General features: G+C 36.1%; 1 protein-coding gene across 1 annotated transcript in view; it reads right to left on the minus strand.

Moving 5' to 3' along the window:
• Window positions 1–5,269: 5,269 nt before the first annotated feature.
• The window catches only part of DNA2 (DNA replication helicase/nuclease 2), a 37,632-nt gene continuing 24,154 nt past the window's right edge, over window positions 5,270–18,747 (minus strand). The window contains 12 exon segments of the mRNA XM_033129775.1: window positions 5,270–5,926; window positions 6,542–6,688; window positions 7,907–8,089; window positions 8,679–8,768; window positions 10,456–10,660; window positions 10,745–10,834; window positions 10,924–11,117; window positions 13,932–14,156; window positions 14,801–14,910; window positions 15,193–15,302; window positions 15,387–15,503; window positions 18,368–18,598. Of these exon segments, the coding sequence (XP_032985666.1) occupies window positions 5,858–5,926; window positions 6,542–6,688; window positions 7,907–8,089; window positions 8,679–8,768; window positions 10,456–10,660; window positions 10,745–10,834; window positions 10,924–11,117; window positions 13,932–14,156; window positions 14,801–14,910; window positions 15,193–15,302; window positions 15,387–15,503; window positions 18,368–18,598 (1,771 nt within the window). The 3' untranslated portion in view covers window positions 5,270–5,857.

The raw sequence follows: 18,747 nt of genomic DNA on the forward strand, positions 1-18,747 counted from the left end.
GCGGCGGGAGGACGCCCGGGCAGTCCCGCGGCGCCGCGAGTGGGGCGGGGGGCCGCGGAGCCTGCAGCCGCGAGAGAAACCCGCCTTCGCTGAGCTTCTCGGAGTCCAGAGGGACCGGAAAGAGAAGGAAAAGGAGCATAAAGGAGACCTCGCGAGTGAGGAGCCGGAGCGCTAAAGCTGCATTTCCAAGGGGATGCGAGCCACGTGCAAACGTTTTCATCCACAGGATCCCGCTGGGTTTAATCTAACATACCTGACCACTTCCCTTTCAACTGCACAAACTTGTAGGGAATCAAAAGAATTTAGAACATCTGAAGCAATTAACAGGCAGCAACCTACTGAAACTAGCCCAAATCACAACGTTTAAACCAGTAAGTATACAGGTTTAGAAAAACAATGAGGAAAGATCTCATAATCAAGAGAAAGAGGTGTGGAGATAAAGCTAGTGTTTTTCCATTTCAGGGAGAGAGAAAAAAACTTCAAGTTAGATGACTAGGTTTAAGTTATATATCATTTTGGGGAAAGTGAGCTATTACCTAGTTAGATCAGCAATTGTTAAGACGGTGGCTAAGCTAGAAATAGACCGAGAGATATGGTGAAAATGGAGCAATGTTCTTCTCTTCATCACTTCCATCATTATAAAGACCTATTGTGTTTCTTTATTTGGTTTTTAATTTTCGTTATTGTGAGATAATCATACATGGATAAAATGGATAAAACGTAGTATACACAGTTTAAAGAATCATTATGCAACGAACAGCTGGGTAACCATCACCAGATCAAGCTGGCATAGGACCGAACCATCCTCCCTGGGAAATGCCCCTAGCCACCACTCGCAATAGTTTTCCCCCTAGAGGGAAATACTATTCTGACACATGAGAATCATTTCCTTGCTTTTCTGTATACTACTACCACTCAAGTATGTGCTCCTAAACAATGTGGTTTATTTTTGCCTGTTTACAAACTTTTCACAAATGGAATAACACCACGAATTTAGTTACTTGTTTCATTTGCTCAACATCATCCATGTCCATGAGGAGTTTCCTGGCTGGTGTGTTTCAGGTTGTACATACATCCTGGTGCCTATGTGCAAGTCTCTAGGGCATATAATTAAGAATAGAATTACTAGACATCAGGTCTTTCTTTCTTTAAATTTGCTGGATAATGCCAAACTGTTTTCAAAACTCCTCTCAAAATTGACACTCCTATCAGCAATGTAGTCTTTCTGTAACTCCATGTCCATTTTAATCGGCGCAATTGTGGTAATTTCATTATTTTGCCAATCTTGTGGGTAGGTGATTGTATGGTGGGTTCATTTTGTATTTATCTCATTACTGATGACAGTCAGCACTTTCCCTATGTTTACTATTTGGAGATTCACTTTTGCAAAGAAACTGTTCAAGTCTTTAGCCTATTTTTCTATTGGTTTATCTTTTGCTTATTGGCCTGTACAAGTTATTCAATATTCTACATAATAATTTGGTGTTAATTATATGTTGCCAATATCTTCTAATATTTTCTTTTTATGGAGACCTTTGATAAATATAAAGTCGCAAATTCTTTGTAGTTGAATTTATGGTTTATGCTTTAATCTTGTTTAAGAAATTCTCCCTACCCCAAGGTCCTGAAGATACTCTTTTAAGCGTTACAGAGTTTTGCTTTTCATATTTAGGCTTGTTATTGTACTCACAACTGATTTTGGTGAATGGCATGATAGAATCAAATTTCTTTTTTTCCATATGTATAGCCCATTATTTTTGCCCCATTGTCTTCCATGCCCCCTTTCATATCAATGAGCATGTATATGCAGGTCAGGTTCTAAGCCAAAGTCTCATTTGATTTTCAAAACCATTCCAGGAGAATTATCTTCATTTTGCAGATGAAACTAACCTCAGAAAGGTTAAATGGCTTACCCATATTCACAGAACTATTCAGTGACAGAGCCAGAATGTGAATCAGTGCAAAGGTAGCCTCCATTTTCATAATCTCAAAATATAGCTGAGGTTTTTACAGTGTTTCAAGGAGTCTAAAACTCATCACAAGTGTACTTGTCCCCTTCTACTATCCTGCTGTTAAATATTGAAATATGACTGACTTGTTCATTTTTCTCCTCTCCAAATGAAGGGTAAAAAGGGAGGAATTCTAAGTGCATTTGTATTATAAGTGCATTTTAGAAAAGCAAATAAAATTAAATACATAATTATTTTATAAACCCATGAGAACAAGGGAAAAGAGGTTTATATCCTAGATTGCTTTCCCCGGGGACTTTATAGGTAACAAGTAGGAAAGAAATTTAATTCAGTAACAAACCAGCTTTATTTAAAGCAAAAAACATTTCTCCCTTGAAGGCAGATTCTTAAGCTCCGAAATGAACATTTGTGGGATAGTCTAGCCCCCTTGTGTTGTACAGAACTGGAATTTGGTGTGTTATGTTTAAACTATACTTAAGAGGGTTAAAGTTGAATTTTAATCTCTTCTGAGTCCTTGATCTACTAAGGCCAAGAATCTAGGTTTTTAAGCATACAAATATCATGTAATGTTTATTTATGTAAATACTGTTTTAAAAGCTCATCACATACTGAAGTATGGGGGTAAAATTAAATGTCTAGAATTTGCTTTAAAACATCTCAGCAAAGAAAAAAATTAAGCAAAGAAAAAAATTAAGGATGTTGAAAACAACTCCAGCAAAATCTTCTAACTATTGAATATGGGTGATGGTTATATAGTTCATTGTACTACTCTACTTTTGTGTATGTTTGAAAATTTTCATAATTTTTTAAAGCTCATCATAAAAAGTAAGCTAAAGTAAAAAAAAAAAAAATAAAATGTAAAAATCTTTATACTATGTGCCAAAGCAGTATCCATGAAAGAGCTGATAGGAGACAGACTTCATCCCCTGCATCCATCTTGGTTCACACTTCCCAGGATTTTGAGTTCCAATACCGAAGGGTCAGTGGTGCCTTGAGTGGAATTGGATAGGCCTATCCTATTAGTTACAGGCAATCTTTTTAATGAACAAAGCTGTCCCCTGAATCCAAGTAGAGCAGCTTGTCACATCATGCCACAAGGCTTTCAGTCAGCCCCAGCTGGTCCAAGATGCGATTTGCTCACAATGACAATTGTAATGCTTCTGGACATTTATATAGCACCTAGAAAATGTATGCAACACCAAATGGGGAACTCGTAGTACCTGGGAAAATTGCTGAATTATTAATCAAAATACCTAGATTCTAGCAATGACTTGCCCAGGGCCAGAGGCTAATACAGACTTCTATGCTAGGTACTCTGGAGAGTTAATTCAATTGAGAAAACATCTATGAAAATGATTGGCAAATTTTAAAGCATGCAACATATTACTACTGCTGCTAAAAAAAAACCAGTAAAGTACTATTATAGTATAAAGATGAAAATAATTCTTTTGTCAGGAAAAAAACATCAGAAAAGTCTTTTTGGAGAAGCTGGTATATTAAAGTCTTTCAGACTGGGTAGAGTTGCATAAATGGTAATGGAGGAATAGGCAAAGCTAGATTGAGGGTATAAATGGGAAGAGGAAAACACACATACAGGGAATAGCAAACATGGTTTAGTATAGTTACAATAAATATACAAAGAAGTATTAGAGAATGACCTCTATTACTAACCATGGGTTCCAACCTATTAGTGGAACATGAAAGCAATTTTAATAGGTTGCCACCAGCTTTGTTTTTAATGGAATGGAGTGGAAAATATCAGGTTGTATCACATATAAAAAGGGTAAATATTTTGTTATTGTTTCAGGTGCACACACATACACGTATCCATGCTGTCATGACATAAAATGTATTGTTGTGGGTTGTGGTAATTTTTGTTTTTTAAACACCAGGCTAGATCAACATATACCAAACTATAGTAGTTATAACTAAAGGATGAGATTACAAAGAAATTTAATTTTCTAAAATACGTAGTGTTTGAAATTCTCATTAAAATCATGTACTGCTCTGTAATTAGAAGGGGGAAAAATGAAAAAAAAAAAATGTATGCCAAGACGTTTAAGCTCAGATAACTGTGAGGTAGAGGGAGATGTTAACCAAAATAAGGATCACAGAGGGAAGGCATTAGATGAAGATGGAAATTAACATTTTATATGTACCGAGTCTGAAATGCTCATAGAAGATTCTGAAGGCATCAACTAGAAAACAGTTATAACCAGAATTTAAGACAGATAGCATGGAGTATACGTTTGGTAAATAGCCACACAGGTGATGGTTGAAGCCAGTGACCGTCCAAGGAGGGACAAGAAGACCAGAACTAACAGAGCGCACTGGGAAAGACCTGCCTTTAGAGAGTGAGAGAGAAGGAGGGCGAGGACTCAAAGCCGGCAGCAAGAGGGAGAGGTCAGGAGGCTGGAACTCTGAAGTGATTCAGGACTGGGCCCACTGGAATGGCTACACTGTCATCAGTCTAGGCTTCATACTATATGAAAGATCTTGTTTAGGAGGCTGCTGGTGCTTTTGATCTAGAACTGAACAAAGTGAGGGCCCAGGAACAGGAGTGATTGGCAGCCATTGCTGTCTTAGTCCTTGGCATGGACTATCACACTTATACTGACTGCACTCTTTGCTCTTTGAATGGCCCAGTCTGGGTTTAACTTCCAATCACTCCAAGCCTCCAACTCACAGCACCTTATACATAGACAATGAATCCTAACTCTTTCAAATAATTAAGTGGCTAGCATCATGTAACCAAGACAGATTCACAAATGACAAAAAATACAGAACTACTCCTCAGGTTCTTCTTCCATAGGGCTTTACTTTACAGGCCATACAAACCTGTAGAGAAGCAACCACTGACTAAACCAAGAAAACTTTCTTATTCATAATCACGCGCAGAAACTGAAATTATCTAAAATCCTTCAATACCCCTTGGTTTCAGCTTTAGAGTAGTATCAATATTTCATTTGTGACTACTGGAAAAAATGCTGGATAACCCTGAACTTAATTATTATTCAGTATTAATAATTGACACAATAAGATTTAACAGTAGAAAACAATTTATTTCATAAAAACTTCAAGCAATAATTTTTTAAAAACATGAAGTAGAAACAATTTAGAAAAATGAGAGATTTCCCCCCAGAAGATAGATACACAGAGGTTAAAATCAGTCACCATATTCATAACTAAGTACTTTGAGGTAATTCTGTTTTACAAAACATCTTTATATAAAGAAGAAAAATTGAGTAATACCCCAAAACAAAGGGGCATATGAACATAAATAGGTGAAAACAGGGATATATCTTTTCAATTTGTCATCAATTCAGTAAACAAAATTTCTTCTCTAAAAAAGAGTAAAAATTATTCTTTTATATCAAAATCTACTCTAGAATACCGAATACTGAAAATTACAAGTGGGAGAGCAAGAGAGAATCAGAAATTAATTGGACATAATAAATGGCCTTTGGACAGGGACCTCAAAATATAGAAAATAATCATATCTATATTCTCATCATCACAAGACTGTGCTTAACTTATAAAAATAAATCAATTTTCTTTATCTAAATTTCAAATAAACAAAACATGATAAAAATATACAAAATCAAATTAATCCTGACACTTTAGACTTAAAAATAAATACTGTGTTCAATACTGTATGGTGATAGAACTTTATGCTTAACAAGATTATACCCCCCCCCCAAAAAAAAACCCACAAAAAACAAAACCTGGGACTCTGAACAGAGTACATATATATCATTTCATACCCTTGGGATAAAAGTTATCTCCACAGCCTAAACAGGCACTGAAAAATCAGCTTGTCCAAATTACAAGTGATAGAAAAATAGAGATCATTATACAAGTATGAAAAAAGCAAGGAAAACAGTGTTTCATCTTGTTTGAAAATCACCCAATATGTGACAAAGGCTTTCATGTTCTCCTGATGGAAGATCAATGATGTAAAATAAATTAAGGAAGATATATTTAACACAATATGGAATCACAAAAAACATTTATGACATTATTATTTAATATTGTATAATTTGGTTTACAAGACTGCTAAAAAATTATATAAATTTTACGGCATTCTATGGATAATAATGTACTTAAACAATAAGGTTTATATATCTTAGCCTAACACCTTCAAATAATTTTTTAAAAAGATAATCTATTTTTTAAATAAACCACAATATGAAAAAAGGAATACTTCCCCATTTTTAAATATAATGCTTTGTCCTAGATTTTTTTAAAAAGTTATAGTTGGGGTGACAGGAACCAGAAGGGATAACCAGTATTCCTAGATGTGTTCTAGGAAGCATGCACCCTGTTCCAAGGGCAACAAATCAAGTTCCTTTTTTCTCCCTTTCTCACTCCTCAAACTGTCCTTTTCCATCACCTTCATTATTTCACTTTTTGCTTAAAATTACTTACTGTGAATTGTTTTCTCTCTGTTGTAGAATCAGATCTTTGAAATATGCACATGGAAAGACACTGAGTTTTAATTTCTACAAGTACATAAAAAGTACTCAAAATAGCATGATCAAATGTGACAATACACAAAACAAAAAGGATATTAATTTTTCTGAATTTAGATGATAAAGTAGTTTCCTCAAAGAAGGATAGCGGTTTAGTGAGGGCACACATCCCAGGAGAATCAGTTTATGTTTGGCTCTCGTTATAGCAACATTAAGACGTCGCCAATCTTTCAGGAGTTCACCAAGCTGAAAGAAATATAATTTTCGATTATTTGAGTTTTCTTGTATATTTGAGTTTGTTCTGGCAAAGAACACAGTTTGTCTTGAACTATTTTATTACTTTTAAAAACATACATTGCAGAAAAAAGTTCAACACATTTAAAAATCTAGACAGCTGGAAAAACTTGACCACAATGCCAACTTCAAATATTTTATCTTGGGTTGATATCCTAGCCATAATTTAAAATTGATAAATACATACAATAAAAATTAAAAAGTGGAGCTATCTCGTCATTATAGTATTGTTCGTAACAGTTATAAAAAGAGAAGACTGGGGGAATGGTTAAATACACCATGACACATATATATAATGGAAAACTACTCAACTCTAAGAACAGATCTTCAAGCTATTTTATTAAGTGGAAAAAGCAAAGTTCAGAATAGTATGTATGTTACCTTTTGTGTAAGGAGGGAACTATGAATACTGATTCCTATCTGCTTGCATATGCACAGGAAACTCTAATAAAAGTTTATCCAAAAAAACCAAATATGTGATTTTATCTGTGAGGGTAAGAATTGAGTAGAAGAGGAACAGTGTAGAAGGGAGACTTTTTACTATGTATATTTTAAAGAACATATTACATAGTCAAGAAAAATGAATCAAGGAGAGGTAAAAATACAAAAAACAAAACAAAACCTGAAATTGTCTATAAATCTGAAAGTATATCTAAGGAAAACTTTAAATTTAAAATGCCCCAAATGCTATAGCCAAGAGGTGGAAACAATCCAAATTCTGTTGATGAGTGAATGTATAAATAAAATATTCAGCCTTTAAAACAAAGGAAATTCTGACTCATGCTAACACAGGGATGAATCTTGAGGACATTATGCTAAGTGAAATAAACCAGTCACAAAACAACAAATACTATATGATTCCACTTGCATAAGGTACCTAGAGGAGTCAAATTCAAAGAGACAGAAAGCAGAATAGTGGTTGCCAGGGGCTGGAGGGAGAAGGAATTAGGGGTTTGTTATTCATGGGTATCGAATTTCAATTTTGCAAAATGAAAAAATTCTGGAGATCCGTTGCACAACAGTGTGAATATACTTAACAGTACTGACCTGTACACTTAAAAATAGTTAAGATGGTAAATTTTATGTTCTGTGTTTTTACCACAAGTTTTTTAAAAAAAGAGAGGGGAAAAAATGTCCCAGACAAATCAGCAGAAAATACAATTGACTCACAGTTCCATCTTTATTACTTCTAACAAAAGATACCAGAATGATACTTTTGTCTCTTCCTTGGTATTTGTCTACTGTATTAACTTCAACCATCCCAACAGAAGAATGTGCCAATAAATCATTGATGATCTTTAATTGCTGCCTGTACGGTGCAATGATACCAATATCAGAGGGATTACATCCAGCCTAAACAGAAAAGGATACAATTTAAAATGAAAAATCCTGATTTTTGTTATTTAAGCTTTACTAAATTTATTAAATTAAATGTTTACTACATAATGCACGCAATTTAATAGATATTCCTATTGGCAAGGAGTAAATACAATTATGGAATTTGCTCTAAAGCTACATCCATATTGCCTGAGATGAAATAAATTCCTCAGCCATTGCTCCCTTGATTTTTAGAGGTTGGTAGCAGTATAATGGTTTTCATGCCACTAGAACAGTGCTGCCACACACAAAAAAAGTATAAAGGAATACATTTCATTTTCTGTTATCCCTTACAATGAAGTTCCCAATCCCCAATCATACTGACTACAGCATGTACCGACACAATCAGAATCATCTGATGTTACAAAAAGTTATCCTAAATGGAAACCCAAAATGCCATTATGTCTCAGATAAATTTTCTCAAAGAAACAAAAACAATGTTAATAAACAAAAATTAATGCTAATCTTAAGTTCCTTGCATTCTAACATTCTGTTACTCTGCACTAATATTAATTCTATTACCCTGCTAATATTAATGAGCGCTCAAAATTAAATTATAAATTACCTTAATAAAAATTGAGGTCAGGAAAACTGTAAGTTTAGCTTCTATTATATTGGTCACACCACCTTTTTCAACTTGTTCTGGTGCTGGAACCTAAACAGAAAAATATACATCCTGCTTGTAAAACAATTTCTGAAGTTAAGAGTACTATCAGTACACAGGTAGCCATGGAGACTGCACTACTGATTGAGGGGACAGATGAAAAATATCTTCATCTTAACAGTTGAAGGTAAACAAATTAACAAAAATGAATGAGATTCTTTACCTTCAGAAAGCCACCCAGAGGCAACCACCTTAAACATGCTACGGTTCAGACTAAAATCTCTCTATGAAAGCCGACCACATACTGGGTTCACATGGTTTACTTTGTTATCTCCCATTTAAAGGGACCAAGGGCCAGAAAAGATAAGTAACTTACCCCAGGCCTCACAATAAATCATGGCACTAGGAAATCGCACTTAGATCTAGCTCTAATATCTGTGTTCTTTCTATGCTTTTTGTTGCTTTTTATACAAATAATGGAACAGATGAAAGTTCCCCAGGTTCTACCATACCTGGTAAAACTCTCCAAGGACTATTTTGCTCCTACATCATCCCTAAGTAATCTTATTGATTTTCCCCCTCTTTCTTCCACCTACCGCCCCCCGACACACACATTCCGGTTTCTCAGTCTAGTTATGTAGGACACAGCTCCCTGGCCCAGACTGGTATTATGAGCCTTGCGGGGGGGGGGGGGGGCCACCCCACTCCAGCTGAGGCAATGATTATTTTTAATACAACTTATTTGGAATTCTGACGCTAAGAAAGAGGAAACCTGAAGTAGCAAAAATAAAGAATCTGAGTGGTCATTGGTGAGGTAAATAATTGTAAATTATAACTAATAAATTGAAATTGTGGTTTATAAAAGCAGTCATTTGTGAGATCAGTTTACCTGAATAAATTTGCCAGAGGCTGCCTGTCCCTAGGTGTTAATTCTTGAACCTGAAATGCTTAGGGCAATGCATAAGAAAATGAAAATTCCATCAGGGTGCTTATGGTGAGGCCCTATTTTTAACAAGCAGCTGATTCCAACCATCTTAATAACAAAAGATACAATTATTTCAGAGTAATATGCATATATATAATTGACCACTATATTTTTATTTGAATTTATGTGAAGACTGCCAAATCAATGCTAAGAAGCACTATATAAAAGACACTGTAGGAATACAGGGTCGAACTTTTGTTCTTAGTTCCTAGAAATAATAGTCAAGTCATTTAAAGTCCTCCTGAAGATTTCTGTTTAATGACAAGTTTCTAAAGACGTCTTCGTATACATATGTGGGGCAGAAGGTATATGGGAAATCTCTGTATTTTCAGTTCAATTTTGTTGTGACCCTAAATAAAACTGCTCTGGAAAATAGTCTTTTGTTTTTTTAATGTCTTTAAAAGAATATCAATTTATCGTATCTTCTGTCCATTTGTAAACCTGAGCCCTTTGACAGTATCAGTGCCAGTTTCTTTTCTAGGAAATGTAATTATACACTTGAGTTCACTTTCTAGCTTTACTTTCAAAGTCAATTTTGACATCTGTCAATCCCCAGAATAAACCTCCTCCCAAAGATACTGGGTGTACCACCAACGCCCCCGCCCCAAAAGATTCTTTTGTGTCTCAGCTAAGTACAAGAAGAACACTAATTTTAATTCATTAGCTCTAATGAAGCATTTGCTACTGAAAACTGAGAAATTTAAGTAATAAAAGGAGAAAAACTAAAGAAAATGTTGGGTTTTTTTTTTTTACCTTGTCTGTATTAAGAAAACAAACAGGATTGTTTGGTTCAAATACTCCAATCAGCCAAGGATTTTCAGAATAATCAGCATAAAATTCCAATTCCAGCTTTACATCTTTAAAGTTAGGTAGGTTTATCACTGCATTGGCCACTTTGTCTGATCCACACTCCAACTTTCCTTCATATGTCAGTTTATTACTTAAGGACATAATTTTACTAAGGGAATTACAAAAATAACTTTAGTTTTGGTAGATGAAAACAAACATGAAAATCTCTCATAGCTGACACTGTTACAAATACCTGTTCATTCTGTACTGCACAGTTAATTGTACAACAGCGTTTTTATTCCGCTCCAGCCTCTTGAATAAGCTTTCACTCATGCCAAGAGTTCTGTCAACACAAATTCAGACTTATCAGTGTACTGTAACTGTCCCTTAAAAAGAATCTGGTTTAAAATGAAAACTTCAATGTCTGTTTACCTTGCTTCACGGTTTAGCACCAGGGGAGGAAGCTGCTGATGATCCCCCACCAACACAAATCTCCGTGAGAAAAACAGTGGCCCGAGGCAAACTGGTTGGCTAATTTGAGAGGCTTCATCCACAATACAAAAATCAAAAACTTTACGAGAAAATATTGGATGGTTTATTCCCATACATGTTGTTGCCACTATAAGCTAAAAACAAATAAAACAGACCAGTTATTTAGTATGTCCAAGAAATATAACTTGTTTTTCCCATTTTTGAAGTTAAAAGATCCAAAAAAAGTTTTTTGTCCCCAATAACAGGAATCCCCCAATATTATTTAATTCTGAAACATTTATAGCATGCAAAAAAAATTAATGTTTTTACTACAAATTGAAAAAAGTCAAGTAAATCTTCCAAGCATTATTAACAATGCTCAAATTTGGATATTTCCAAATAGAAATCTGAAACACTCAAGAGGCAGCAAGTTGGGGTTTTTTCAAAATGTCAACCAGGACTTTTCCTTATTTCTCCCATAGAGTACAACTAAAATCCCTGGGCATTACATATAAAACAAACATAAGAAATCTGAAAGATAGAGAACAGGTTGACAAGCTAGGAATCTTGGGACCAGAGGAATATCCCAGTAGTTTGTTCCCTAAGTTTTCTTTTTGCCTCATATATCCCAGATATGGAAGCTAGCAAGCCAAGAACAGCAATGCGTACAGACCAAGAAAAAACTCCAAAAAGAAAAAGCCAACAGAACAGGAAAAGGAAAGCCTAGTAGACAGAAAACTTACATAAGAACCACTCTACTCTAGCCAAACACCACGGAAAACACTGAGCCCTCACCCCTATCTCCAGCAGAGGCCAGATGGGGAGCCCAGACTTCTGCTGTCCTGAGGCCATAATAAGACTCCCGAATACCTTATCAGGGTATAGTTTAGAGAAGGCCAGGGAGGGAGCCAGGACTTTCACCCCTGCTGACTGGTAATAAGCCCCCACCCACAATGTCAGTGAGGACTGCTTGAGGAGCTTAGACTTCCTTCACTGTCCAGCAGTAAGGAGGGGCACCCACCATAAGTGCTAAGAGGCAGTGTGGGGAACCTGGACTCAAGTCCCACCTGGCAGTTATGAGGTGGCATACCCTCCGGCCCTACCAAAAAAGTGTCAGAGAAAGCCAGCTAAAACAGAAGTTTTAAATAATGGAACACAAAAATGCTGAGGTTTCATCCAAAATCACTCGTCATACACAGAACCAGGAAAATCTCAAACTAACTGAAAAAACACGAATCAACAGATGCCAACACCAAGATGACAGTGATATTAGAATTATATGACCAAGATTTTAAAGCAGTATGATAAAAATATTTCAGTGAGCAATTATGAACACATCTGAATCAAATGAAAACGTAGAAAATCTCAACAAAATAGAAAGTTTTGGCAAAGAAAAAGATAAAAGTAGGGCTGGCCCGGTGGCTCAGGCGGTTAGAGCTCCATGCTCCTAACTCCGAAGGCTGCCGGTTCGATTCCTACATGGGCCAGTGGGCTCTCAACCACAAGGTTGCCAGTTCAACTCCTCGAGTCCCACAAGGGATGGTGGGCAGCGCCCCCTGCAACTAAGATTGAACACAGCACCTTGAGCTGAGCTGGCACTGAGCTCCCGGATGGCTCAGTTGGCTGGAGCTTGGGCTCTCAACCACAAGGTTGCGGTTCAACTCCTCGAGTCCCGCAAAGGATGGTGGGCTGTGCCCCCTGCAACTAGAAACGGCAACTGGACTGGGAGCTGAGCTGCGCCCTCCACAACTAAGACTGAGAGGACAACAACTTGACTTGGAATAAAGGCCAGGAAGTACACACTGTTCCCCAATAAAATCCTGTTCCCCTTCCCCAATAAAAAATCTTTAAAAAAAAAAAAAAAGATAAAAGTAGAACCAAATGGAAATTTTAGAACTGAAAATATAATAACTGAAATTTAATAAAATCACCGAATAAGCTCAACAGCAGGGGACAAAGGAAAGAATCAGTGAACAGAGCCACAGAAAAATAGAAATTATTTGTGGGCTTGGAGAAAAAGAAATATTTGGTGGGCTTGAATGAAGGGATTAAGAAGTAAAATATTGGCAGTTACAAAATAGTCATGGGGATGTAAAGTGCAGCATAGGGAATACAGTCAATAATGTTGTAATAACTGTGTATGGTGCCAGGTGAGTACCAGACTCATCGGGGATCATGGCATAAATTGCATAATGGTCTAATCACTATGTTGTACACCTGAAACTAATACTGAAAGTCAACTATAACTGAAAAATTTTTTTGAAGTTTTAAGAAAAATAGAAATTACAGTCTGAGTAACGGAGAGAAAATACTGCGGGGGAAAATAAACAAGTCTCAGAGACCTGTGGAACAGAACAAAAACTCTAAAGGGTGGTTTACCTGGAGCGGGCCAGAAGCTCCAGGAGCCTTTCCAGTACCTTACCGTATTGCATCTCTTCCATTTCGCTGTTCCTGAATTGTATCCTATATAATATATCCAGTAATAGTAAGTAAAGCACTTTCTTGAGTTCTGCCAGCCATTCTAGTAAAGTACTGAACTTAAGGAGGGGGCCATGGTAATCTGATTTATAGCTGGTTGTTCAGACAAAACACAGGAAGCCCAGACTTACAAATGAGAACTGAAGTAGAGGGCAGTCTTGTGGGACTTCGCCCGTAAAGCCCTTCATCCGTGGAGTCTGTACTAACTCCAGATTGTTAGTGTCAGAAGTGTTGTGAGTAGAGAGAAACAGAGTTTTCCTTTACTAGGTTATTTTAAACTAGAAGGTAAGAATCCCTGAATAATAAACCAAACACCTCATTTCAGTTCAGAAGCAAACAGCAAATAAATTAGTAAACTGGTCCTGTGGCTTATATGAATTAATCACGTGCAAATTTGGTCAATGCAACTGAATTTTCCAGAGTGCTGGAAAATTCCCCTCATTCTGTCCACAAAATTACTGTCAGTATTATTATACCATACTTATACTTACTTGACTATTGTAGAGTTCTTCTAAAAGAGCTAAAGATTTAATGGACTTTGATCTGCAAATTTCCTCCTCTGTAAATTTCTGGATATCTGGATGTACCTTCTGAGTCTGACCCAAGCGCAAAAATCCTATTTTAAATTTCGCTAACTTCAAAAGAATGTTGTCAACAGCAGAGTGTGTATAACTGGTCAGCAAAACACTAAAACCACAGGCATAAAGAATTCTTACCTAATAACGAATAAGAAAAAGGTAAAAAGCATTACTTTTTATTCCAGAAAATTTTTAACCTGCTTATATTTTTCAAACAGAATTAGAAAATTTAATAGGAAGCATATCTAAGAGCTGAGCCAAGTAACTTGTTTTAAATTTATAAAGCCAAAATATTTTATGAAAATGACATGGCATTATCATGTTATTTGTGTTAATAATATATTAGTGATAATAAAATTGAATAATATGAACTTTGAATAGTGCCTGCCACATGGTATCCATAAATAAATATTTGCTGTCCTCATTATGATTATTCCAAGACTGCTCAGAAATTTACTAATATGAAAAACAAAGAAGAAAATCTATTTTAACCATACCTATATAATTGATCATTTTTTAATGAGAAGGAAAACATACAATGATACACATACGACCAACAGAAAGAGGTCTTAGACAATCCTAAATACAAGAAATCTACAACATGATGATAACTATTTGTGATTCAGCTTTTCTATTTTTCATGTCATTCTAAAAAGTTAATTTGAAATAACAGCACTTTAATTGAAAATTCAGTCATTTTGATAACAAACATCACATTCTATGAACTAAGGAGAAGCTGATTTAAACATTTAGTTTCTAAGCAAAAAGAAGAGGAACCTTACAAGAGTGCATATTGTAGTTGTTTTTCCTGTTCCAGGCATACCAACGATGAGTGTGTAGTCTTTTGAAAGAAGTACCTTTTTCATTGCTTGCCTTTGAGGCTTATTCAAACCTACATTTAAATTTTAAAATAACAGGAAAAAGAGTGTTGAATTTCAGAGCAAGTTAACTATCTTATCAGAAAAGCAGCCTCTATTCAAGTCTGTTCTTCAATACATCTTTTCAAAGTAAGAAAATATGATGATGTTAAGGACTTCTGGAAACTACTTCCAAAGACTTTGTCTAAAAACTATAACTGCATATAAATTATTAAAATACTAGACTATAATGTAGATTAACTCATAAATAGAACCAAGAAAAAGTAATGGAAGCATACATGCTGATTATAGCATACCTTTTAGAATGCAGGCAACTCTATCCTTTGCATCATGTGGAAGAACAGAACTGAGGTAGGATATAAACTGAGGTTCACGGAAGTCAATGATTAAATCTCGAAGTTTTTGGCTGAAAAGAAAGAAAATGCTTTTAGTAATATTCTTAGGAAAGTGGGGTAAAATTCAAAAATCAGATTCATTCACTGTTACACACCTGATATTAGTATTTTTCATCAATTTAGAAAGATTTCCTAATGGAGTATCTGTATCACAATTTTTTTCTTCCTGGTCCAATCTGAACAAAGTTGATTCTGGGAGTCCTGACAAGTTCCTAAAATAGTAAAACAGAGGCACATGAATGTTTGTCATTTAACACAGTCAGTAGGTCTGTACAAGAAATATGTTGCTGCCTGCTAAGAGTATATGGGCCAGAATAGCTATTAAAATGGCTATCAGCCCAATTTATACTTGCCAATCAATCAAAGATAGCACGAGACCCTGGACTGGTGGGATAAGGGAGAAGGGGAGGACACAAGGTCAAAGAAGTTAATATTCAGCAACCTACATTTGCTGATAATTCACTTGGCCTTGAAATCTAACTTGGGCTCACAACCCCAGGAAGCATCCTGGGCACATGGCTCTGCCCTCCTCCAACTTGGAGTACAGGTCTCTTTCCTGAAGCCTTCTATCTACTCCTCCAACAGCACCTAAAGCCCTGGGGATCCTTAGGGTCCCTTCCCTGGTCCTCTGATCTGCTCTTTATTATTTTCCCGTTGGTCCTATGCTTCCTCGTAGCTCTAAATCCCAAGTCTACATCTTCATGCCTGACCTTACATTCCTCTCCTATGGTACTTGGTTCCCCACCCAAGCTTCAGGTTTGGATAAACAGCAGGCAGCAAGATCTTTCCACTGGTTAAAGCCTGGGTTATGAAAGCTCAATATATTTGAAACAACAACTCTTAGTCCCTGCAGAACTTGATCCTCCTTCTGTGGTCCTGATCTCAGTTAACAGTACTTGCATCTACATGCTGCCTTCATCCTTCCCTCTCCCTCCAACCTGCATATCCAATTAGCATCCAAATGCCAGCCAATTTTACTGTCTAAATACTTCTCTCTGTCAAACCTACCCTGCCCTCAATCACCTCTAGCCTGGGCCACTACAACGGTTTCCAGGTTTCTCTGCTTTCAGTTTTGCCTCCATTAACTCTACTCTCCACAGAGCAAGTCTGATTATTATCATTTTCTGCTATAATTCTTCAATACATTTGAATAAAGCCAAAACTTCTTCACATGGTATATAAGACCTACTATACCCTGATCTCTCCAACCACTCCCTTCTTTATCTTTCACATTCCGGAAACAATTACCTGCACTTTCCTGCATACTCCACTTCATACTATATCACACTATCATGCATTTATGTACCATTTCCCTGTCTGGTACACTAGTCTAACGTTGCTGCACCAGACTAACTTATTAATCCACAGGATGAAAATCCAGAATGACCTCTTTCAAAAAGCCTTCCCTAAGCCCCCTAAAATGGGGGTAAATGCCTCTCCTTGGTGTTACCATCAATTCAAACACTTGTCATATTAGACTGAAAATATGTGTACATATTTGTCTACCCACAAGGATTTGAAACACACCTCATACATGATAGTCACTAAATAAATACTGCAAGGGACTGAGAGATTCCTAATAGACAACACAAATAGTGTGGCTCATACTCCCATATCATGAAACATAAACTAGCGTTGGTTACGGCTTAACTAGGATTACTGATTGGTAGTGAACAAGCCTGGACATTTCCACTGCAGTTACCCAGAAGTCACTGCATCCCAGTTGCTGATTTCCATCCATTGAAAAATAACGATGCACGTCTGCACTTAAATGCAAGGCAGGCTGGGAATACAGGAAGAGGGGAATTTGGATATTGGTGAATGTGGATTTTGGTCTCTAGCACAAAATTTCATATCAACTATTCTACTATTTACTTACAATTTTTCTTTAAATCAACCCACTTTGTTTTAACTGAGATAAATATACTTTATAGTGCAACTATAAATGGAAAAAAATATTTTCTTTTAAAAAAAGGAGAACAAAATGGTGAGTACCCAGAGTACCAAGGAGAAATAGCTTTATAGTTAACACACATCTATCCTGTCTGCCGTACATGTGGTTGTGAGAATTAGATAAGACTATGTCCACAGCACTATGGAATGTGATGTACTAAAAAGTTTAGCAGTTTGGAAGGTCTTCAAAATGTTAAATACAAAATTAGTACCTGATCCAGCAACCTCGCTATGAGATATCGACTAAGGCAAATAAAAATATGTTTACATAAAAACTTGTATGTGAGTATTTATAGAAAATACTAGCCATAACATCCAAAAACTGGAAACAACAAATGTTCATCAACTGGTGAACGGATGAACAAAATGTGGTCTAGCCACATAGTGCAATGTTATTTAGCCATAAAAAGAAATGAGAGAATGATAAATGCTGAAATGTGGATGAACCTCATAAACATTATGCTAAGTAAAAGAAGCCAGACAAAAATAAAAGTCACATATTATATGGTTCTATTTATATGAAATATCAAGCGTAGATATTTAAATCCATAGGGACAGAAAGATTAGTTGATGTCAGATGCTGGGGTAGGGAGGGACCACTTAATGGGTATGTTTCCTTTCAGGGTGATGAAAGTGTCTTAGAATTAAATAGAGGTGATAGTTGCATTATACTATGAATGTACTAAATGCCACTGAACTGTGTGTTTTAAAATGGTTAATGGTCAATTTATGTTATGTGAATTTTACCTTGATTTTTTAAAAGAAACAAAGTACTGATACATACCACATGAAAATGAACCTCAAAAACAGTAAGCTAGGTAAAAAAAAAAGCCAGTCACAAAAAATCACATACTGTGATCCCATTTATATAAAACGTTCAGAACAGGTAAATCTATAGAGACAGAAAGGAAACTGGTGGTTGTCTAGGGCAGGAGGAGTGACTGCTAAAGGGTACAGGACTTCTTTTTGGGGTGATGAAAACATTCTAAAATTGATTTTAGTGATGGTTGTATACTCTGTGAATATACTAAATACCACTGAATTGTACACTTTAGATGGATGAACTGTATGGAATGTGATCTATACATCAATTACGCGCCCCCCAAAAGGAGTATTTAATTACCTATCTAATAAACAGGTTACCGCTGTCATGTTAATCTCCTTCACATAGCCCCTAGACAAAGCAAGTAGTGTTCTCTCTTCTCCACTTAAAATAATTCTGTCACCTGCCATAAGATTTGTGATAGGCATGGCACCACTTTTATGCTGGAAAGTATGTAAATACTGTCCATCACAAACTGTCTTTACATGTTCTGTTCTAATCAGGTTTCCAATGCAGTTGCCACTCTGCTCCCTATGAAAGAGAAAGAGAGAGAAATCTTTCATTTACATCACATATATAAATATTATATTTGCAGTTTTCCACAATTTATCGGTTCATCTGATCCCTGGAAACTCTAATGCTAATATTGAGTCTGTCGTTTTTACATTTTCCACAATCCA

This window comes from Rhinolophus ferrumequinum, chromosome 16, assembly GCF_004115265.2.
Source record: "Rhinolophus ferrumequinum isolate MPI-CBG mRhiFer1 chromosome 16, mRhiFer1_v1.p, whole genome shotgun sequence".
NCBI lineage: Eukaryota > Metazoa > Chordata > Mammalia > Chiroptera > Rhinolophidae > Rhinolophus > Rhinolophus ferrumequinum.